The sequence below is a fragment of the Argiope bruennichi genome, chromosome 3 (assembly GCF_947563725.1).
Source record: "Argiope bruennichi chromosome 3, qqArgBrue1.1, whole genome shotgun sequence".
NCBI lineage: Eukaryota > Metazoa > Arthropoda > Arachnida > Araneae > Araneidae > Argiope > Argiope bruennichi.
In genome coordinates, this window is record NC_079153.1 from 56774373 (window position 1) to 56799350 (window position 24978).

A 24978-nucleotide genomic window follows, 5' to 3' on the forward strand; every position below is an offset into this window, starting at 1 on the left:
ACATCAAAAATAAAATAGGCTACATTTGTAGTGAGATGTAGTGATTGCTTTTACTCATCTCTTTTTGTCTATGTACAAATTCTATATTCTGAGTTGAGTTTTCAACTATAACTGTTGATCCCTTTATCAGTTAGATGCTTGTGCATTTTAGCCTGGCGATTTATTGCAATGCACTTGCTGTCTTCAGTAGCTTCAAAAATTGACTCTAAAAAATGACAAAACAATAATTTAATTGTATATAGCAGATAGATAAAATTAGATTTTAACAGTGAAAAGATTCAGATGGAAGGTGCTTTTTAATAAAAAAAGTAAGCATGCATATGCATGGACTTTCCAATCATTTCTAACTGAGCATCCCAAATTAAATTGAGTGGCGAAAATATTGATATGGTACGTGTCTGTCAAATTCTTCGTTTGAGTATCCGATTCTCTGTGTATATCAATGTTGTACATATCCAGCGATTGTCTTAATTTATGTTATTTGATAGTAAATATATATGGAAAAGATCCACACTGGCAAATGCATGGATTAACATGTATATTAGCTGGTGAAGATATAGTTTCAGGCTTTATTAAGATAAAAGTATTTTCTCAGAACTGAAAGGCTGATGCTAGAAATAATTCTGTATCCTTTAGTATGGTGTGGAAATTTGTAAAGAGGCAGCCAGCTCATATGTCGTGCTTGTCATCTGGCCTAGGTTCAAAATTGACAGATAAATCACAATTCTGAGAAGCTTTAAACAATCCTTACTCTTTTTCAAAATAAATCGTTAGTTGAATTAAGTCGGTCGAAGAAAAAGAAGTCTAATTGGACTGTTTCTTGTACAATAAAGAAAGTTGTCAATGAAATGGGAAGTCTCAATTAATTTTGAATAATTTTCTTAACAAATTATTTAAATGGAATATATGCTACAAATGTTTCAAATTTATGGTCTAAATAAATATCTTTGCGATCCAGCAAACCTAATATTATGTAACAGAAATTTTGTATGATTATTAACAGATAGCTAGCTACCTCTTCAGTTTTTAATAACAATCACTGCAGTGATTTTGCCAATTTTATTTAATATGAGAGCTCATAATCCCTAGATATGCCATCAAAGATCACCCCTCCCCGCCTAATTTTTGAAAGAAATTGCAAAATAAGAGAGCTTTCATCTTAACAAGTAGGTCGATATCGCCATCTTTGCAAACACTGCTAACTAATTAGAAAGCTCTCTCGTTATTATCTCTTCATAATTTAATGTAGTAATTTTGATATAAGGTGCATTTCGTCAAAATAGACCGATACAATGTTAATAATTCAAATACAATCATACGCAGAAAACGGCGTGTATTAAGATTATTTTTGCGATGGCAATCAGTTTTGAAAAGAATTTTAACATATAAAAATATATCTTATTATTTTAATCATACCATGTTATTTTCCCCAGATTTGCTGAATATTTTTGAAAAATAATCAGATCATTCTGGTTAGTTAGCTATATTTGAAAATGGGGTGATTAATTGGCAATGGAAGATTTGTGAAAGTGTTTCAATGATTGGAAGAAATTGTTTCAAAGCCTCGAATTCAAGTAAAACTTACTTATGGGTCAGCGCAATAATTTACCGAGTATACATTCAGTCAGTAATCCGGGATTGTTTTTATAGTTCGGCTTCGTCATGAGCGTGAATGTGCAGCGTAAAAGAGAAAATAAGTCGTTGCATAGGTATGTTAGTGATCTTATGTAAATAATAAGCTGTTGCGCAGATTTTGAAATATATCTTTTGCAATGTTGTTAGAAGTAGTATAATTATTTTTACTTAATATTTTTTTATGTAATAAACATACATTATCCAGATAGTTGCCAATGTTACTGACATTATCTGAAGAGGAAAAATGTTTTTTTTAATTCGACAAATGGTAGGAAATGATTTGATGGTCAGGTTAGCCGTTAGATATGAAAGGAAGTCGATCTCTGAGTTGTAGGTAGAGGCATACACGTTATGTTTAAATGTAGACATCTGAGCTCATTCTTCTTTTAAAGAATGAATGCTTCGTCAAGATTGAACATCTATTCACACTGCCAGTGATGTTAAAATTGATTTTTCCCATTGATTGTGGATTTTACTGTAATCAACTGAAAGTGCTGATTTTAATATAATTGAAAATATATGGTCGTGCTTCTTTGAGATATGTGGATGAAAACAGTTTTAATCTATAATCGAATTTTGCGAAGTATTGAATAGTGAATGGGACAATATCTGCTAAACTGAGATCTAATTTCCGTATCATTTTACCTAAGGGCAAAGTTTCCGAAGTGACGAAAACTATAAGGAAGAAAATTCTAGATCAACATATCACCAAATACTATCTTCGACATACTACCAAGCAAAAAACCTGTTGTATTGCTTTGGTTAACCACTTAACTGCTTTATTTTCTTTACTATCTAATAAGATGACACCTTCTATTTAGGGTTTTGTCCCGATAACGCTCCAAAGCTGGCAATCTTTATTATGCACTATGATTGGACATCTGTTCCCTCGCTTTTGAACATTTTGCAAGACCTTTGTTGGCAATTTTTGAAAATTGCGCAAGCAGGGGGTTAAACTCCGGTCGCACCTGGGAATATTTTCTTATTTTGATTCGAATTAAAATCCACTGAATTTTTTTGCTTAGAACTATCAAAATTTGATGCACGTATGGCATACGGACAAAACAGTTAAGTGGTTAAGGTTAAAGTCAGTGGTATCAAATGAGACGATCACTATATAAGAAAAGCAAACTTACTTTTCTTGATTATGATTTTAATGCAGATCTAGAGGAAGAACAGCCACTGTGCATTCCTGATGCAGTTCTTTGTGTGTTTCCACCTTGCGTTTTCGAACTTAGGGGCGGATTTGGAAAAGTCCTGGACAATCCAAACACATTGGGCGAAATTATTTCTGTGTAAACAAACAGCATTTGAAACATTTATGCATTTAAATACTCAAAGACCGATTAGACTTTAAATATCTTATTGTTTATATAATTTGAGAAACTTACATAATATAATTTGAATAGGGCTATAAAATTTGAAATAAGCATTCAAATATTTTCGGACGGAATAGGTTAGTAATTAAAGTTGTTGTTCTTCATTACTTTGTTCATTTTTTCATTAAGTTACTAAGAGTAACTACGAAGTATACAATAATTACAATGTAATTATTAAAAAAAAACTATCGCAGCTATTAAAATGATGACTATTAATCCTAACTTAATCCGCGAAAGATTTCAAGTTGAAGTTAGTCGCGAAAAAATGGCAGTAATTAATATTTCGTTCCTGAGTTATTTAAGTTATAAAATATGTTGATTGCACAATCAAATGTAAGATTGTTTAAATTGAGTATTTGATGCTTATTAAAAACTTTTATGAAAAATTTATATGATCATGATTACTCCAAACCGAATTTAGGTAGATTGATGAAATCTGGTGTATGATCGGTCCGTTGGTTTCCGTTATGGTAGTTGATTTCTATCAAAGTTTGGATGAAATACATTCAGAAGAAATCTGTCTTTCCGACTGTTCGAGTGAAAGGGAATTCAATAACTACAAAAGGTAAAGAGCTGGATAGATAAAATGTGATATGCAGGCTTAGCATCTGAAGTGTAAAACTTGTATCAGATTTTGAGTTTAATCCCTCAAGAGGCTGACTGCCTTTCGGTTAAAATTTTTGCATATATATATATATATATAGGCGCGATAATTCAAAAATGTAAAAGCTTAGGTAAATGAAATTCAGTTCGCAGTTTTAGAATCTAAATTGTAGACCTAAATCAAATTTTGAACAATGTCTATCAAAGCAATCTGTCTTTCTATACTTTTACATGTATACGAAAGAGATAAATCAAAAATATAATGAATAAATTAAATTTGGTATATGAGCTTGTAACGACAACTGTAATTTTTAGTCAATTTTGGTTTCAATATGTTGGAAAAAAAGACTTCTTAAATATATATTCGATTTTCTATTACTTGTATGTTATCCTGCAATACAGTGATTTATAGCCGAAAGATTATGATGATACGGTTAATAATACTATAATGTTTTGTTTACTGTACTGAGAAGCACATTACTTTCATGTACGGAACTTCGAAAATAAATATCCGAACCACTCATGGTGTTCACTGTTTTGTTCAAGGTCCAAAATTTTATGAGAGAATGGCGAGAGGAATATCAGTCTTTATTACAGAATATGCGAGAACGTTTTGGGAAGAACTCTCCAGCTGGTTTAAATTTTAAGATGATGTAAAAATATTTTTTGTTCAATGGTACATATCAAAGTGATAATGGAAAAAACGTAAAGTCATTCTATATCAATTTCAGTGTCTTAGCGCGGAGGGGGGGGGTTAAGCAATTTTTTTTAATAGCGGAGTTCATCCATTTGAATGTACATGCCAAACAAATCTTGGTATCAAGAGGTGTGGAACTGTATAAGGCTCAAACAAAAAGAATCCCATTTAATTATATAAATAGATTAATGGATTATGACTCTAGACTCCACAGCATCAACGTTTGTGCACAATATTATGGAATATAATATATATATATATATAATAATATTTTATAATGTTTTATATATATATTAAAACATCTGGAAAGTCTTTCTGGCGTTTAAAACTGCAGAATTCATCTGAATATAAATTCAATTGTTAATTATTTTGAGCTTGATATAATTTTTTAATTAAATATTAATAATGCTTTTCAACAAATTATTACTGAGCAATGCTATGGACTGACTTGTCAGCGATGGATATTTTTCAGTTCAATTAACATTTCAAAGAAAGAATTACGTTGAGAACTTTTTTTCTTTATTCTGAAATGGGAATATTCGTAGCGTTATGCCTTTATTATCTATTTTTTTAATTAACCTTACAAAATTGGAATTATTACTATTTACGTTGACCATATGATAAAAGTTAATGTTCCTATAGCTTGACTTTGATGAGTTGGCGACTGATTTTTGAACTCAGACAGGCGAATGCAGTTGTTGAGTGTGAGGAAAATATGAAATTGAACGCGGTTAGTGCGGAAATAATATTATTGTAATTAATACAATTGCAATAATGCATTTTTCCTTCCTTCTCATTAAATCAAAATTCATCCCAACATGACAAATTTTCATTCGCATCCATCTATTTATTTTGATAAGTACCCCGCAATTTTCTCGCCACATCCATCAAGCTTTCTGAGTAAAAAAATATCATCATATTATATTTGTGCTGGATTTAAGAAGTAAAAGATTTGAAAATTAGTGTGGTATATTTGATGCATATTATAAGAACATGTATGATTTTGTTATTTGTTTGTATATTTGTACATCTAAAGTGTGTGCAAACATTGCATTTTAATGATGTGCAGAAAACCCATTACATGAACTGATAACAACCAATAAGCAATTCCGATACTTCTGTTTTCTTTAGAACACAAAAATTCTTAGAACCCCCTTTTCTTATCCATGCATTGCATTATTTGTATTCTTTACTGAATACATCTTATCTGGCATGGTGAAACTTTTTTGGTTTTCTTACTTTTACAAAAAGATATCATCTTTCTTTTGCATTGCAGCTTATTACGCATACTAAATCATGTTCCGAATGCCCAATTCATTTAAAGTTACGAATATAAGAACCTACCGAATGCAGCAATTTAAAATTGAAATTTAATACTTTGATGTTATTAACAATGACTTTTTTTTTAAAACAAAAAGTCCTAAAATCGGGTAGCATGAATTTAAAAAAATAAAATTCATATGTTTCGATTTTAACATGCAAAGAATTCTAAATATAATTTATGATACAAACTTTAAAATGTTCACTGTTAAATACATCATATATATGTGCTTGTCAAAATTTTACCTCGATGTAAAGGCGTATTCCTTGTATTTGTCATGGCTTGATTTGAAAAGGTAAAGCTTTGCTGTACCGGAGTAGGAGCTATTGGAGGTAAAATCGGAACTCTCAGGCTGTTATTGTTAGGAGGCAAAGAATCCCCGCTGTATAAAATCAATATATAATTATTTCTAGAACATGCTTTATTTCTAAATTCTTAGTAAAATATCATTAAAAAAATTCTATAAATTTTTCTGTATGCTTCCCTAGAAGAAATAGCTGAGAAAATTTACAACAATAATTCTACAGTTATATTTTAGAGAACTCTGATAACATTTAATAGAATTATTAAGAACAGAAAAAATGATCATAGTCAAAATGAATGTTGGAAATTTAAAAAAATAAAAAAAATATTTACCTATCAATCTGACTTCGAGGACTGCTGTGGTGGCTTGAAGGAGAAGTATGACAGCTACCATGGATCGTATCACTCATAGTGAGAGCTTCACCAGAATAAATTAATCCTATAAAGAAAAAAAAAATGGTTTTTCTTTATATGATGTTATATGCGTTGCGCTCTTATAGACATTATAATTAATAATGATTCTTTTTCTCAGTTATGTAATGATTTTTGTTTGTTTTATCGAGGTTTATCTTATTTGTAGTAATCTTGCTTAAATGAATTGTATTTTTGTTTGTAAATTCAATAATTGCACAAAATACTCTGAGTTACTGCCTATGTATTTTGTTTGTTTTGTTTTACTCTTCGCTATTAATTTTTTAAATGTGCTATATGGAGAAAAAAAAGTTATATAAACCTTGTTTTTCTTCTTTTAGAAATATATATTAGAGGAGAATACAGATACCGATTTCACAACAGTATAAAAGCAATCTTGGCTCATAATGCCTGACTTAACTATCTGCAGTGCTTTGTTTACACGTTTTTTTTTTTTTTTTTCGTCTTTACTTTATTTACGTTTGCCACATCTTAATACATAAAATTTCTCGTTCTGGAGTTAATTTAAATCTCCCCTCTGTAAGATTTCATAGATGCATCAAAGAATCTCTAAGGGCGGATTGTTGTCGTTAATGCAGACATCAATGCAGAATTTGGGAATTATAAATACATTATCTTTGTTTCTGCAATGATGCCTGTTGCCGCCAGTTTGAAAAATACAGATGGCAATTTTGTTCTTATTTTCACCATCTCAATTCCAGAACTGCACTGGACATCATACGCTATTTTGTTGATATTCTAAAAAAATAAATATTTTTACACTAATTGCCATACTGATGATTTTTTTCGACATCAAAATCCACAAATAATTTTTAGAGATTTTCACCGACTAAACATGGTTTGTGACATCACATCTTGTTTTAGCTTTTCTACTTACAAATTTTTCAGTTTGTCACCGTATTAAAGAAATATATTATTCTTTTTAAACTGAATAATTTGCTCAATACACCAGTCATCAATTTAAGAACGTGACTAAAAATTCCAATGGAAATTCTATTGCATACCAATAATTCCATTACTAAGCATTACTAATATCATTTAGTAATGCTGTTTGACTGTCAAGAATGCAACTGGATTACTTAAAATTATTGAAACCTGTTTTTCAAGCATTTTTGCTATTTATTTTGGAAAATTTGATTATAATTCTCGTAAAATAATTATATAGCCAGTATTGGTATTGTAATCAGTTATTGAATATCAAATTAAATCAGTTGGAAACAAGATTGTTGAAAGCAGACTACAAATAAGAAAAGCAACAGTGATATTAAAGCCAATAATTTAAGACAATATTTAGGAACAAACCTGGATAATGGTCCGATGATGATCCCGGTTGAGAACTCCTGGGTGACCTGCCCAGGCCGCTATCAGTTGGTTCTGGTGGTGAAGCATCACGCAGAGTCGTTGGTTTGATTGCCTGTATGACTAGGCACTCGCTCAAATCCTTAGGATCCAGTTCTTCAACACCTCCTCTTATCTAATGAAAATAATAATTGGGTATTATTTTTTGCCGAACATGTATGTTGGAATTTTAATTATTTATTATACTTGTTAGATGAGGTATACAAAAATGATTTTGCTTTACATTGGAAAATGAAAGAGTCCCATTTCAACTATGTTTACGTAAAATCACCAAATAGCAAAAATGGTGACTCCCGGACAGAAAGACTTCTGTGTTTTGCAGTTTGGATTACTTTTGTGTTTTGCAGTTGTAATTACAATTCAACATACATTTGGTATTTGATCGTAATTATCTGAATCATAATAATACCAATAGTTGGTAGATCACTTTAAAAACATTCAATTTCTTAATTAAAAAAATTGATTAGTCATAAATGCCTGAAGGAAATGTTAAACATATGAGAGAGTCTTTTATGTGCATCGTAAGAAACATAAGAAATCAAGACGAATGAGAATTTATGAAGGACCATGTGTATATGCCCAGGTTGTGTATAGGTTGTGTATGTATCATGTGTATAGGCCCTTGTTGAGAAACTTGAAACAGGACTTTTAGACATGCTGATTAATGTATGAAGAATTTATATAGATCATGGGAGGAATGATGTCTACGTTCAGTAACTGTAGAAAAAATTGTTTGAGTGGCTTTTTCATGTATCATTTATCGTTACTAATAATAAAGATGAGTGTGTGCGTGTGCAATAATGCTCTACAGGCCAACCCGTTCGACTTAGAGCTATCAGATGAGGCACATATGTTCTTTGGAAGATGAAAATGTGTACATCGAAACGATTTTTTTTTTGAAATTTTAATTATTTAAAGATTAAGCTAGATTTTCATATTTTTTGCGAAAACTTTCAGAAATGTTCCTGCAAAAATGGTTTTTACTCCTTTTAAAGTCCAAAAATGCCAATTTAATTAATGTAAGTTCAATTGTCTTTTAAACATATCTTTTTTACAACAGTAATTTCATTGCTTTGAATGAAACTCAAATCATTTTGATCGCATGATTTTCTTCCACTATAAGAAACACTATTTTTAATAACATTATGAAGTCATGGAACTAATTATCAGTAGAAAAGTTTATGTATGCACTAAACAAATCATTATATAAGACAATTAAAATAACAAGGTTTTAATCTCTAACAAATTAACGGAATCATGAATACGGCCATAATGTCTAACAAATGACGGAATCATGACATTACGTCTAAGCAGTTTAAATGAAATTAAATATAACTAATATCTCTAATGAACCAGTTTGTCTCCAAAGGCGTCTAATTTATCAGTGTGATTTGATGTTAATAAATATTATATTGCTTTAAAACCCCGATATTCATTGAAGCATTCGGTAATTAATTATTAATTATTAAATTGAAAAAGAAAGGAAAAAAAGAAGAAAAGAAAGAAAGAACTGCTCTTACTTTACCCTTAATGGTTGTACTAAAAGAATATTGAAAATTGGTCAATGGAACATCATTATAAATTTTACTATTATAAAAATCCCTTAAGTGCGTCTAATTCCCCTACTCTTACTTACTATGCACTATTATTTTTACCTTTTTTCTATCAGGTTCCTTTTTTTCTGGGTGACTCTTTTTGACATGTTTCCTTAGAGAACTAGGATCGGTGTATTTCTTACCACAACCAATAACCTGGCAGACATATGGTTTCTACAAATAAATAAATTATTAATATAATCTACTAATTATTTTCCATTACAAAATATATTAATTTTACAATTAATATTATTTAGAAGTACTCTTTTAATTAGGTATAAATTAATATAGAATATGTTTGGAAATGAATGGAATAAGCTGACATATGATTCACGAGAAAATGTTGCAATGAAAATAAATCATTATTCAGAAAGATGTTCATTATAAAATTCTTCATGGGAAAAAGTAAATTGCTGAATAAATGTAAAGCAATTATAGAGAAGATAGACGATTAAAAAATATTTTGCAATTTATTATTTGTCGTAAGTTCTGTACATTTTTCATATTTCTGCAGTATTTTAACAAAAATAAATAGCAAACTCACTGGGATCGGTCGTACTTATATTAGAACAGTGGTTCTTAACCTTTTTAAGCCGCTACCCAAATTTGAGAAATATGTTCATGTCGCGACCCAAAAAAAGTCAAAATTTTTTCGTTGCTTTATTTTAGATCGTATTTTTAAAAAATCTTCAATCCTACGATGATAATTTTTTTTAACTTACAAATTTTTTATTTATTTTTTTAATAATAAAGATATACAAAAGTACTTTTCGATCCAAGGAGAATTTAATTAATAATCAAGTGTTTTTAATAATTTTTATTGACCAAATTAAAATATATTTATAACTTTTTGAAAATAATTAACATTTTAACTTATTCCTAAAAAAAAAAGAAATATCAATGCATATGTTAAGTCTTTTAAATTTTAAATGCAAGTCATACAGTTTTAATGAGAACCTTGTACTTGAATACATTTTCAAAGATCTTCAAACCTCGGTTGAATGCTTGTCAAAGAGCACCTTATATCTATTTCAGGATTTAACTTGTTCCAGTAATTGTTTTTGATTACACACAGAGCCGAAAAATCAGCCTCACACATATATGTTGTTGTAAAGGGCAATAATACTTTTATGGCTTCTTTAACAATTATTGGCTTTTCGGTTTTTAATTTTAACCAGAAAGCACTTTGTATTTCTATTAATTGTTCTTGAAATTGATTAATATTAACAAATTCCTCATGCAAATCACTTACATCAAAATTAAATGGCATTCAAATATTTGGAGCGCTTCTCTTGTACGCCAGCTTTGTTCCATTTAGTTCTCACCTTTATTATCATCACACGTACTTTTTTTGCTCTCGCTTTTTTAATCAGCTGATATTTTTTGATCTTGTTAATCACATTCATTTTCGATTGTTGATATTTATTCAAGTCGTCATTTCTAAAATGTCTGAAATTTGGTGTATTACTAACTTTTTTGATTTGACTCAGCGCTACCCAAGAAATATGCTTCGCGACCCAATTTTGGGTCGCGACCCATAGGTTAAGAACCGCTGTATTAGAAGTATTTATAAATGCAATGCACAATAAAAGTAATAAAACTGTAAAGTAATGAGCGGGCTCTCATTTAGTAAGAAAAAATATTAGTGTTGATATAGTTTGTTATTATAATTGAATTATACTTTCAGATCTTTCTTCATTTCTAATTTTTTTAGAGTTATATTATGTTATATTTTGACCTCAGCATTTTTTAAGGCTGGCATATTATTTATAAACCATGTGAGATCATATGATTTACATATTTAAAAATCTTTCAGAAAGCTGTACAGAGCAAACTATTTGACCTACAGTTTCAAAATTTGGCAGGTAATTATCTTTGATGTAATGAGGGCTTACTAACAGGCCGTTTAATCCAGTAGGGTATCCTAGTAGCTTTATCGATCCAAGACGGCCGAAATTTCTAAATCATAAATATGTTAAAGATTTGCAACTAACTGGCCAACCATTGATGTTTTAATGTTGAATATAGTATGTACATCATTTTTAATGTTGTAAAGTATGTGTAACGTTCTATGCTCGATATACTCATTAAAAATATATACACATAATTTTTAATTAGATTTATTAATAAAAATGAATTGAAAATGCAACGTTTCTTTTTCTCTTGTACAAAAGCTATTTTTACACCATTTTAAAAATAGAAGAATTAATTTTTCAAAGATACCGATCTTCAGTGCGACTTTTTTTCAAATTTTAATAAAGTTTCAAAATTATTTTTGGCTATATTTGATAATGTTTATCATCGCTTTAATAACTGCATTTATATAAACGTGAATTGAATAAATTTAAATACATTTTTTGTAGAACGGCATTAAAGTTACATAATTAAAGATTTTTTTAAAAAAATTAAAGATAGATGTACGAATCATATCTAAATTATAACCATGTCATAATAAATGGGATTAAAACTTCAAATTCCCGTAATTTTTGTTTTTTGTTTTTTCATTTTAAAATTCTGTTACACATGAAATATGATCAAAACAAGAAAAAAATATCTGAAAATGCAATTTTCTTAAATAATTAGCCTTAATGAAAATACCATTATTCTTTAATGTATTTTGTATCTGTTTTGATTCTAGTTTTACCGTGTCTTGATGAGTTTTCTGATGTTTGGTTCGATCTGAGGAATTGCTGAAAGTCTTGGTGCATCCAGGATATGTGCAAGTATAAGGTCTTTCTCCTGTATGGGATCGTAGATGAATCTTCAAATTCTCCAGTCTGGAAAATGCTTTTTTACAGCCTGCAAACTAGAAGTAAGATTTATATCTATTTAGAAAAAAACAAAAATGCTTAGTTAAATCTATTATTTTTGAAATTCACAGAGATTTTAAATCGATGAATTGTGTGATTTATCAAATGTAAAATATTGGATTTACAAATTAATTAAGATCTACTTCATTGTATCCCTTGACTTTGTCATCACAATGATAAACAAAAGAATCAAATCAAGCTTAAATGAGTTTTATCAAACTCTTCGGTTTATATTTTTTGTTATTGAGTTGTACTCATACTACATCAATTTTAAGGAAACCAAATATCAAAAAAAGTTTAACTAAGGATTATTATTTTAAAAATCAAAACTTGAATCCAATTTCTTTTAATTAAAAAACATATAAAAATAATAAGAAATAAGATTTTAAAAAGAATATTTTAGAGATATTTTGAAAAAGAGTTTCGAATTTTTTTTTTATTTTCTCTTGTTAATGAACGAATTCTTGAATTTATTGCTTAAAAAATAATCGTCTGCAGTCAAACCTTTTGATATTGCTAGTTTTTATATTACTATTCATTATTTTAATATAAAATTTTCAATTCAACGGAATTTTTAGAACTTCTTCTAAAACTTTAACTTCTTAACTTTAAAACTTAACTTTCTAAACTTTAACTTAGAACTTCTTCCCCCCATAACTTTATATTATTAATTTTATTTTTTGTATATAGGTATGTTAATGGTTGCTGAAGAAATGGAAGAAAGGTGAGTGGATTTTTTAAAAAAAGTAAATAGAATATTTCTTGTTCAGAAGCTATTTATGGCTGTTGTTTCTTGCCTTCTTTCTTTTCATAACTATTTTCTACTAATTTCTTCAGAATTTTCACTGAAATAATTGATAGAAACTATACAGCTTTCGTAGTCGCAGCTAGCGAACCTATAAAATGTTTCTTGCAAGTTCAAAAATTCTATTTTTTGGACGCCACAGATATAGCATTATAATTCTCTGTTACAAAGACAGACATTCTTTTCAGTGCAACCTGGTTGAAAAAATCCCCTCCCTTTTTTTTCAGAATCAAAAAGACTAGATAACTCTTGCTCATAAAGGTTAAAACAGCTGAGTTTGGAAGGTATAACAAATCCAAATAATGAATGTTCCAAATTTAACAAATTATATATTAAAACTCCCTAGTAAAAATTGAAAACTAGTTTAAGCTTTAAACAATTGACCTTAGCCTGCTTCATTACAATGTTTATCCTAACATTGCAACTATAAACTATTTTTACATTATTTATCATTACGATATTTTGATATTAAAAAAACAACTAAAATAGATTTCAACTATCAAAAAATTTTCTGATGTTTTTGTCCAAAAAGGTTATATATGATAAAAATCATTTAAAATTGTAATTCTTTTAAATCTTTAAGTTTTAATTGTATGAATGTTAGTAATATGATAATCTTTCTTAAATGAATTTTATATTTATTATAAAGGCCTATAAAGGGAATGAACCTATATTATATTACAATAGTTCTCAGTTTATTTTAGACTTTACATTCATTTCAGTTTTTAACTTTAAAAAAAATGCAATGGGTTTTATTTACTATCTGAAGAGTCAAGCTTAAATAAGTTTTATCATCAGAATTCAATAAATGTTTAAAACATGTTTAAAATATTCACTGACAGTCTTCTAAATTATATTATGAAGAATTCACTAAGTCATAGTTTCATAAGTCAAAACTGATTTTAGAATATAAAGCTATCGCTATGCTTAAGTTCTCGTAACACAGTGATAGTTTTATAAAATTAGAAGCACCGGAATTTTAATATTAATTTTAATTGTTTAATTTTTAATTAGATATTTTTCGGTTATTAAAATTAGTGATTTTCATTTTAATTTAAATGAGAAACTTGAACAACTTACCGTACATTTATTAGGCTTATCTCCGGAGTGTATTCGCATGTGAACTAATAATTTATAGCGAGCATTGAAAGGATGAAGTCTTCGAGGACACAATTTCCAAAAACAAATGAAGTCATCTCCTTTCTTTTGGTCGATGTGAACTTTTTCTATGTGCGTTACGAATTCTTCTAGATCATGGAATACGGCAGTGCAATCAAGCCATCTACAAGCATACATTCTGTTGCTTTCAGTGTCCGTGCTACTACTGCCTCCTACTGTCTTATCGCCTTCTGAACTTTCAAAACTTGATGAGTTGGAAGGTTGGCTGCTCTCAGAGGAACTGTTTTTCTGCAAGAGAGCCTTCCTTGCCATATGTTGATCGTAGGTTGGTGGAGGTTTCTGATGTTGACTTATTGCTGGCAGATTTTGATTTGGAATTGGTTGGACTGGTTGTTGAATATGAGTGTGAACCGGTGGGAGTGATGTTGGAATGAATGGTATGAAGTCTTCAGTCGCAAAAGCTGCGAGATCCTGCGGTAGTACTTGGAGATTCTCAAATTCAGGCATCATTTGTGTATGTTGTACTCCACTATTGTTAAAGGGCAAATTTGCATTGGAAGAAATATCTACTCCAGATTCAAGCTCTTGCATTGCCTGCATCACAAGTAAATTGTCATCTATATTTAAAATATCGCTTTTTGTTTTTTCAATTCTCATACAAGCGTTTGATTGATTACTATTGTCACTGATAATGTTGTGATTATTATTACTAGGAGTTCCTATTTGTGGAGTATAAGAGGAACTTCTTCTATTACCAGATGAACCAGAACCAGAATTAGGACTAGAACTACTGTTACGAGCTGATAAATGTCCGTAACAACCTGCTTTCTCTCCTAATGATCCTGGAGAAACACATGAAGATGAACTTCTTGAACCATTGATGTAAGCAACCAAAGACGTAGGAGACATACGAATGATGGAATTCAAATCGATCCCTTCAGCAGATAAAGGGGAATTAGATAATGCCCTCTTGTTTCTTGAACGACTGGAATAAGAGGATCGACCAGAATATCGTGGACTTGAACTAAATGTAGATGGAATATTTTCATGAAAATTTAATGAAAATGGAGAAAATGATGTATAATACATTCCCATTTGAGAAGAATTTTGTGCGTTACCGGGAAGCGATGCATAACTCATTAATGAAATGTTATCACCGTCCCCATATCCACTAGTATGCGGTGCTGTGTTAGATGCCACTGATGGTAGAACAGAAAAGCGTCCATAAGTTGGATCTGGTTTCTGTTGATATTGAGCGTTAGAAGAAGAATTCACAGATGTTGTGATTGCAGTCGTTGTAACTGTTGTATATGACGACGTCCGAACATTATTTTGTGCTGATAATGGATCCACAGCGGCATTATTTTGAGGAATCATAAATAATGATAGATCATTTAATATCGTAGACATGTCAGATGTCATTAGATCAGATGATTGGTCACCATTGTCAGCAGCAGATGAGTGAAGAGATATATTGCTGTTTGTATTGTTTGAAACAGAAGCTGTCTTTGTTAAAGTACTTGGATAGTTATGATTCTCTGATTTTAACATTTCACGAGATGTGACATTAGCTGTATTATTCAGAGGCTGTCCATGGTACTGACCGAAAGTACTTGTGTCCAGCACAGTACATCCGGAGGAAGTTATATCCATTGCTGTGTGCTGATTGACAGATGAAGCAATGTCCTTCTGAATCGCATTTTTAGATTTTTGCAAAACACCTTTTCGAGTATGGCTTGCACATTTTGATAATAATGAGGAATCTTGTTGTTGTTTATTGTAATCTTCAATAGTTGAACTTTGAGGTAAGTAAAAATTATTGTTCACTGGAGGAAGATTTTGAAAAGGTTGGTTTACTTCGTTTGATGACTGGTAAGCGAAGTTGGAGTTGTAATTACCTTGGTTATCTCTTTGAGGATAATTCTGCTGTTGCTGTGCTGTTTGTAGTCTACAGGGTAAAGAGGTTTCAGCTGCAAAAGATTAAGGATATTTACATGCATATTATTTGCTTTACATTGCATTACATTTAAAAATAATTCCTTCGAATCGAATTTAAAAAAAACACTTACGTTTAACATCTTGTGGCATGAAATAGCCGACCATCATATTTTCGTATGCAGTTTTCAAATCGAAAAGGGAAGGATATTGTTCTTTTCCCTCACCTGTTGATACAGAATCGGGTAATTCGGATAAACTTTGAGGAGGCATGTTTGAAATTCCTACGGAAGATGGAGGTTTTGGAGCAAGAATAGGGGGAAGTTTGTGACTAGGCGATATAGCTGTTTTTCTAATTTCTCTTGTTTCAGATAATAATACAGATTCCTGCAAGCATATTCAATTTTATTAACTTTGAATAAAAGTATTCTTTTAAATATATATTAACAGAAAAATAAATAATATTTAAATTTATTAAGAGAGAAAAAATAGCAATAATCAAAGTTTAGTTATTTTAATGAACCACAAATGAATGGAAAAAAGTGTACAATATTAAACTACTTTGTATTAATATTTTAAATATTTTGAGAACGCAAATAGTTGTTTACACAAAAAAATTTGTAGACTATTTTAAAATATAGAATATTAAAATTTAATTATCAACCAAATTTTATTCAAATAAAGAAAAATGTGATGATTATAATAGTTTTTGTATAATAGTTCGTGCAAAATTTGTTTTATAATAAATTTTGTACGGATTGATTTAAAAAATTTGATTATTTAAAACAATTTATAACCTGAAATGAAGTTTGGGCTCTGTCTTGCAGTGAGGGAATTTCCGCGAATGATGAAGTGGGCCGTTGCAACAAAGAACTTTGACATCTAAGTTCGTTAGATAAAATTGGTGGAAAGGATATTTTCTTTTGGCTCTGATGCAATGGAATGCCTTTTGATGTATTCATATACAATGAGGGTGGAGGCCGTTGGTTGGTCTGGAAGCGACAATTACTTTCATCTCGTTTTCCTGTCTTCTGTTCCTCATCGCATGTCAATCGGCCCATCATTCTAAAAAAAGAAATCCTAATTAATTGATTAACAATGGAATTTAAATGATTTGATATAATTAATTGAAAATTGATAGTTTAATTGAATTGGAGGATTTTGCGCAAAATGTTTCATAATTTTTTTTTTTTTATCATTCTCGATTAATACATGGTCTGCCATTACTGATAATAACTAACGGGAATGGTTTCCCTAAAACTTTCTCGCATATTCTCTAATAAAAGTGTTATACCAGAGAACGCCTTACATGGCGCTGGCGTAGAATAGTTGTGAAACAATAACCTTTGGCGAGAATTTAGCATTTTTGCTGAATCTATCGTGTGATTCTTAGCGACTGTTTTTGGTGATTAATCCATGGCATGGGGTCAAAAATATCTGAAAATGGAATTCAGACGCCTTACTCTCATCCGACTGATATAAAAATTTGACACGGAACTTCACTTGTATTCCCAAAATCGGATACCAAATTTGATATATTTAAGTCATTGAGACTTTGAGTTCTCATATTTATATGTTCCTAAAATCGCAGATCAACAGACGGTCATTCCCATGTTGGATTTGGCTCAACATTTGACAGATGTCTAGCCTAGAGATGTTAATTCTGCGTATGTAATTTTTTCTATCTATCTCTTTTCGGCTTACAGTTATCGTGTTAAATTATATTCGAAAAGCCGGACACTTAGATTTTCTCTGAGCAGATTTTGCTCAAAATTTGATACAAATCTAAAAATTTAGTATAAAGACCGTATACAAAAATTTAAACTGTCTAGATCAAAAAGTTTTTTAGTTATCTTTGTTACGGACAAACACACATTTTCCAAAAATTTGTTTTTCGAACTCGGGGAGTTCTAAAACGTGGAAATTTGTCAAAATCTCGAGCTCAATTTTTTTGTCTATCACTATACTTTTTCTATGCTACGTATACGAGAAAATAAAAAGAGATTAAAAATATATTTGCTTACTTGAATGCATTTAGTACTAAAATAAATGGTATATATTTTTTAATGCTTGTATTTTCAAAATAGAACTTTACTTATGATTTTAAAATACTTAATTCCTGTTTCTATTCTCATAACATGCAAGCAAATTAAGGATACAAAAGGTATCAATTTGAATGTGTTTAAACGTTTTTATTTAGTTTGGCTCGTATCATGCTTACAGGGAGGGAATTTTGTAATCAATTTTTTGATTCCTTCATGGGCTAGAGTTTTGAAATTTTGTGCATGATCGATAGCAAAGTTCTATTACAATATTTTGAGAATTTAATTATCACTTTACATATTTATACAATTAATATTTTATTCCATATCTATGGCATCAGTTGGTAATGAATATGAGAGAAAAAGTTGTTTTTAGATTTCATAATATTCATAATAACGAAACATGAATTTAAATTAAAAATTTAAAGCAAAATAAAAAATGTATAATTTTTAGTATATTAATAAAAGCATGATTTTGCTAACAGTTTTTAACAAAAATTTCTTTAAATATCCTGTGGAATATCTAAAACAATTTGATTTCGCACATCTGGTAGTTTTCTCCAATAAAAATTTAAATTAATATTAAGTATGCATGCCAAAATGGAAGACGTTGTAATTTCCAAGCATTGTAATGTTGTTTTATTATAATGTTTTACTTCACAGATTTTTCCAATGTATTTCTTAGAATAATAGCTTCTGTATTGATATCGATTATTTAATTTTTTTATAAAAAGGCCATTGAACATAACGGTAAATTATCATTTTTATTCATGAAATATTTTATAATCATTTTTGTTTAAAAAAACATTTTATGTCAAGTTGTTCTGATATCAATTAACATTATGCTCCATATATGATAACCAAAAATTCAACATAAATTAGATCTTGTTTCTGACCCCGTTTTTAGATTTAAATCTTGAAATTCTTCAAATTTTTGCACAAGTTAAATTTTGAAAATATTTGGAAATGAAACTCCAGAGCAACCGAAGAATTAAACATAAAGATACTTTTTTTGTTTGAATATGTTTTAAAATTTTGTAATTAATAGAAAGCTAGTTTTATTTTATAATGAGAAAATATTATATTATTTAATATAGAATTATTACAAACATCCTTTAAATAGAAAGAATATTATCAGGACTGAATAAATATATCAGGGATACAAACTCAAACCTGAAATAGAATTTATTATATTCTAACTAATATATCCGATGTCTCTTTCATGCGAAAGTATTTGATTAATAAAAAATTAATTTATTTATTAATTAAACGAAACTTTTACTAAAATCTTTCTTTTGTTCATTATTTGTGAGCAAAATTTGAAGGACAAAGAACATAACAAAGATTATAGTTATCAAAAATTTCCGTTATCTGCTAACAACAAATACTTAACTTTGGAGAGGGCTTCCTCGATATGTTTATCAAAGAATAATTTTAAGATATGTTTATTAAAGAATAATTTTAAGAGCCTTGGTTATTTATAATTATTTACCTAGGGGAAGGGTTGATTAAATATTTGGATGGTGTTGACATATTTCGTTTTCTTGTGAACGAAAGGAACATACAATTAGATGGGTATTAACTTTTTCTGAAGTACCTACTCATAACGTAACAAATATTTGCAACATAGCAAAAATTACAGTTATAGCATATCAAATCAATTGTTAAGGTTACGTAACGTGAACGCCATATGTGAAGAAGTAAATACCAGAAATAAGCGATCCATTAAGGAACTATAATATTTCGAAAACCACTGTACATAAATCGTTCAAACTGTGAGAATAAACAATACTAACAATCAAGTTTAGAATATTTATCTTTTTTCTGTAATTGGAGTAAAACATATTTAGTCACTTTTTTTTGTCGCTCTATTTAACTTTTGGGGCGCATTTTTTCTGGTTATCCTGTGTATATCCAATATTAGCACTCGATAGAATATCAAGGGGCATATAAATACGATTATATTTTAAAATATAAATATATTTCATATGTAAAAAGTACATTTATATAAAGTATCATATAAACGCAAAAATCATCGTCTACAATTTTTATTTAAAATAAAAATAATTCTATTTCGCAGCTCTAAAAAAACTTGAGATTATAGTAAAAAAATTTTAAAAATCCTGAAAGCTAAATATTTTATAATCACTTAATAATTTTTGGAAGATGATTTAAAATTTAATTAAATATTACTTGGCAAGTGAAATCCTGGAGGTAAATAAATATTCACATTGTGAAGAATAATGTGAATTCAAGAATATTTAAAATACTTACAATAATTTCCTTGAGTAGAAAAGCATAAATAAACATAAAAAACAAAATAATATGCTTTATAAAAATTCTATAATGTACAAATTTTTCATAATAAAAAAATTACCAGTACTAGGCTAATTAATTAATTTATCCACATTTAATCCTTTTAGAATCTTAATAAACACAAACGATTCCAATCTGAATATACTTATTAACTCTGCAGATGGGTATATCTATTACTGTTTTAATTAGTTAAATATAAACTATTTAATTGACTGTTCTTATACTACATAGTATTTATGAACAAAATGTGAAAATATATACATTAATTACTGTACTGTCGCATATAAATTGTTTTTGAGTTTATTTACATAGATTAGATTTTTACTGAAAAAAATTCAACAATTTAAAAATTCGGTTTTATAACACTACTATGGAGTAAGCGATCAATCGGATGAACTATGAAAGATTTCAATATATTCTAATATTATCAATGAAGAATTAGTTCTACGATTGGATAAAAGTGTGACTTTTCGAGAAAAATATTTCATAACAATGGATGGAAAAGCCCTCACATTTTTGTTTCGTTTGTGTTCTAACGATGGTAAATTTACTTTCATTCAGATATTTTTATTCACAAAATGAATATTTCTTATTTTTTTGAAATATGGATATGAATTATTTTATAGATAATGTTCTAAAAATTAGAAAAAAATGTACTATATCAAAAAGATTTCCGATCTCAAATTACTAAGAATTTATCACGAAATATAGAAATCACTCCCGATCATAAACTTTCTCTCGTGAAAAAGAAATCTATATTATAAATTATAAAGGAATTCTATTAGATGTAAAAAAACGCATTCAAGTGTATGGCATTAGAGTCACGAAGCTTCATTTTTTTAAAAATCCTTCCGTAGTTCTGTCTTTCTCTATTTAACGGCTTAGTCAATTTTATTGGCTATGTGTGATAAACAAAATTTCTTTTAAAATCAGTAATAAAGCACATAAAATTAAAAACAGAACGGAATTAATTTATATAATAAGATTCCAATAATATCTCATCCATTTTATCACATTTTAAATTGTGAAAGAAGGAGCGAGATCTTTTATAAATTTTAAAGTATTTATAGTGCATTTTCCTGCTGTTTCTGTATCATATATTTTCTCTTTTCAAAAGTGATATAAAATTTCTTGCCAAGTCTGAGTCATCTTTAAAACGCAATGCATATTTAAATGGTGTGAAATTAATAGATTTCTTAGATCATATTCACATAGAAACTAAACTACTATTATGTTGAATTAAACAACAATATGTAATAAAAAATTTAGCTTTTTTTTATTATTTATCATAAATTATGTATTGTTACACTTTTTAGATTCCAATATGTCGTAGAGACGGTGTTTCTCAACAGAACTTCTTTCGAACGACCTAATTGTTTCTTTAAACTTACCAGAATATAATTCTGACCTCATTTGTGAAATAGAAGCGCATTAAATTCTGTTAAATAAATTTTTTATTAGAATTTTTAAAAATGTTTATCTGTTATTAAATTATATATTATTAGCAATGAATCTTTATGCACCTATCCAAAACAGAAAATTTATTTATTTTAGTTTTTTTGATCTGCAAGATGGGGTCTTGTTGACGATGTGTTTTAAATATATTACATGTATTTTTTTATTGCTTTTTTTTGCTGCTTTTTTTGCTTCAGACCATAACTTTCGATACCAGAAAATATGCTCTAATTCTGTTATTTCTTAGGCACAAGAAATTTCTTCTTTACAATTTATTTACGCAGATTAAGTCTAAGTTTTTACCACAACAGGGAAAGACCACATCACTATTCTCAAATCTCCCAATTGTTTTTCATATTTCTGTATACCTATTCAATTAACATTTATATATTTACTATCATTATTCTAAAAGTATTTAATATATTCCATTCCATCGTATTTTCAACTGGAAATTAAAATAAAAAAATACTTGTACTGAATAATGAAGGTTTGATGTGTTTTTATGAGCCTTCGTTCTTCCCCAGAAGAAAGATCAATGCGGAAGATTAAATGAAAAGCATGTGGTATTGTCCTTGAGAATAAGAAGCCTTTTCTTTGAACTGTAGCCAAGAAGAAAGTTGTTCTAAATTTGCTACTTTGAAATGGTGCTACCTTTTTATTTCGACTTTTTTTTTTTCAGTTTCGTCTTTACGTCATTTCAGTGCGCAAAATCATGAATGAACCTTGCGAACAGAGGTGGTTACATACGTCTTTCACTCCTTCGAGCCAAAGATATCTCCGTCGTTTCATTAAACAAGGGCACCCCTTTTATTTATTATGATACCCCGTATACTAAAGATTCCATAAATGGGACAGATTTCGCTGTTTTGATTCACGTTCAAAAAAAAAAATTCTTCTACTGAATAAATGTATGAAATAATTTAACCATTGAATTGTTTTCTCACACGTCGAGCATACATAAAATTTATATTTTGCACCAATAAGCTAAAATCATGCCGGACTTAAGTACAAGTTACAATACTTATAATTTGGCCCAAAAAGGTGTGTGTGGGGGGGATTTCTATACATGGAAGCGATTTCGCTCTTTTCATATATATATTCGTAAGTTTTAAAACTTCCTTCCTTTGAAACAATTCTTTAATTAATTTAATAATTTAATTGTTTTTTTCCGAACGTTGTACATACATAAAATTTATATTTTAAAGCCTGCATGCTAAAATCAGTGCTGGCCTTGTGGATGAGTTGCGCAAATAGTTTACGGGCCTAGAAGAAGTGGCGGGGGTGGACTTAAAGAATGATTTGAGTGAGAAAAGTCGCGTATAATAAATGTAAACTTCAATGGACTTGTAAAAGGCCCCATATCTCAAATAACGTTAGGCTTCATCAACTCTAAATCTGACACTAGCTAAAATCAAATCATTCACAGATGTAAAAATTTCATGCAAAAGTTTTAAAAAAACTCATGAATTTGTTATAAATTCTTAGTTGAATGAAAGCGACTACTGAAATGCTGAACAAAATTTGTAAATACTAGTGAATTATAATAAAAAAAATAATTTGCAATGTCTTAAACTTGCCTTCGGGTTTTTTCTCAGGTAATTTAATAATAATAATAAAAATTATCTCTGAAATTCGTTTAAGCACTTCTGGTAAATTTTGCTAAGAGGTATTGATAACTTTTTTTTTTTATCTAATTACAAATACAAATGTGAATTTATTTATCAAGAAACCCAGAATTGAATGTCAAGGTTAAGAATTATATAATTTTTATTAATATTCAAGCTTTTTTAATGAATACTATTTATTTAAATAAAACTTTTTTTTTAAGTACGATTAGCTTCATGAAATCCTTTACAAATATTTCAATGCTACAATTACCTACTCCCTCCCAGGCATCCCAAACATGGGTAGAGAAACTTCAATTATGGAGGTTGGTTTTCACCTTCCTCTAGGCATAGTAACGATGTCGGTCTCAATCGCCTACTCCCCCCCCCCCATAATCACCGATGATGAGACATACTTCCTATGGGAGAGGTTGTAACAGACCGGTGATGGCTATTAAGACTAAGTTCTCGCTTTCTTGCTATCACGGTATGCAGATCATTAAACTAAATCCGTATTCTAAAACCGTACACCGTACTAACCGTATCCGCATACTAAATACGTACCTCCAAAATGGTTACCTAACTGTTTGTTCCTTTGAAAGACTACTCAAATACGGTAATGAGAAATCGCCGGTTACGAAAGCACTCTCGCTTCTCTTTATGGTAAAGTAATGATGACGTAGTTGTGCTGGCTATATCTCAATGTCGGATTATACTTTCTACAAAGGGAATTGGTGAATGGACTGAGTGATGGGTGTTTTGTAACTGATCTCTATAATGTGAGTATTCATGTTGGTTGGTCATTCAGCTACATCGGACAACCAAGTGCCAGGGCTTGGAGATTTCGCTTGAATTATTTAATTGGCTTGAATTATCTAAGGACTAATCGTAAAAATATAGGAATATGACAGATAGATTTCTTTTTAAGTGTGAATGTTCATTGAAGTTGATTTTCAGGAGATCGTCGTACAGGTATTATTTGTAAAAAGCAAAAGCAAAAAAAAAAAAAAAAAGTTTTGTTATTAGCTAAATAAATTACAAAGATTTAAGGATTCGCATACATTAAAATTTCTGATATCCGGCACACAATTAACTGGAAACGTAAAAAACACTAATTTCTAATAACTTAAATTTTTTAAAGGTTAATTTCTGAAATATAAATTTAAATACAATACTTGATTTTCAGATGTTCCTGAATTCTTTGCCAGTTAACTCCAGTCCATTTTTTGCTGCCGCGAATTTTGAGTTAGTTTTAATGGATGTAATTACATACATACTCTTTATGACAATATAAAAGTTGCTGTTAACTCTTCACAGTTCAAAAGTTAATTAAAAATTAAGTAAGTTTTTTGTGCTTTTCAGTTATATCTTCCAGAAATACTATTCCTCAAAATAATTTCTGTAATCTGTAATCTTTAAATTAAAAGGGGGGAAAAGCTTTTTTAATATCAATTTCGTTTCCAACCAATTTTTTTCTTTGTTTTCAATAATTTTTTAAAATTTTACTTGAAGTATAATATGCAACAATGTGTTTATTGCTGGGATAAAATTCGAGCTAATTTCATTAT

The 24978-nt window shown here is 29.2% G+C and overlaps 1 protein-coding gene across 2 annotated transcripts in view; it reads right to left on the bottom strand.

The window, feature by feature from the left end:
- Window positions 1–24978, bottom strand: part of LOC129963522 (zinc finger protein GLIS3-like) — a 57378-nt gene continuing 32400 nt past the window's right edge. Inside the window, exons 2-11 of one of the 2 annotated variants that reach the window (XM_056077952.1) lie at window positions 16791–17058; window positions 16128–16380; window positions 14020–16028; window positions 11969–12130; window positions 9385–9498; window positions 7673–7844; window positions 6272–6377; window positions 5881–6017; window positions 2772–2926; window positions 1–205 (exon numbers count right to left, since the gene is read on the bottom strand). In XM_056077952.1, the coding sequence (XP_055933927.1) occupies window positions 2781–2926; window positions 5881–6017; window positions 6272–6377; window positions 7673–7844; window positions 9385–9498; window positions 11969–12130; window positions 14020–16028; window positions 16128–16380; window positions 16791–17058 (3367 nt within the window). In that variant the 3' untranslated portion in view covers window positions 1–205; window positions 2772–2780. The remainder of the gene's footprint in view (window positions 206–2771; window positions 2927–5880; window positions 6018–6271; window positions 6378–7672; window positions 7845–9384; window positions 9499–11968; window positions 12131–14019; window positions 16029–16127; window positions 16381–16790; window positions 17059–24978) is intronic. The other variant, XM_056077953.1, reaches the window with a different exon arrangement.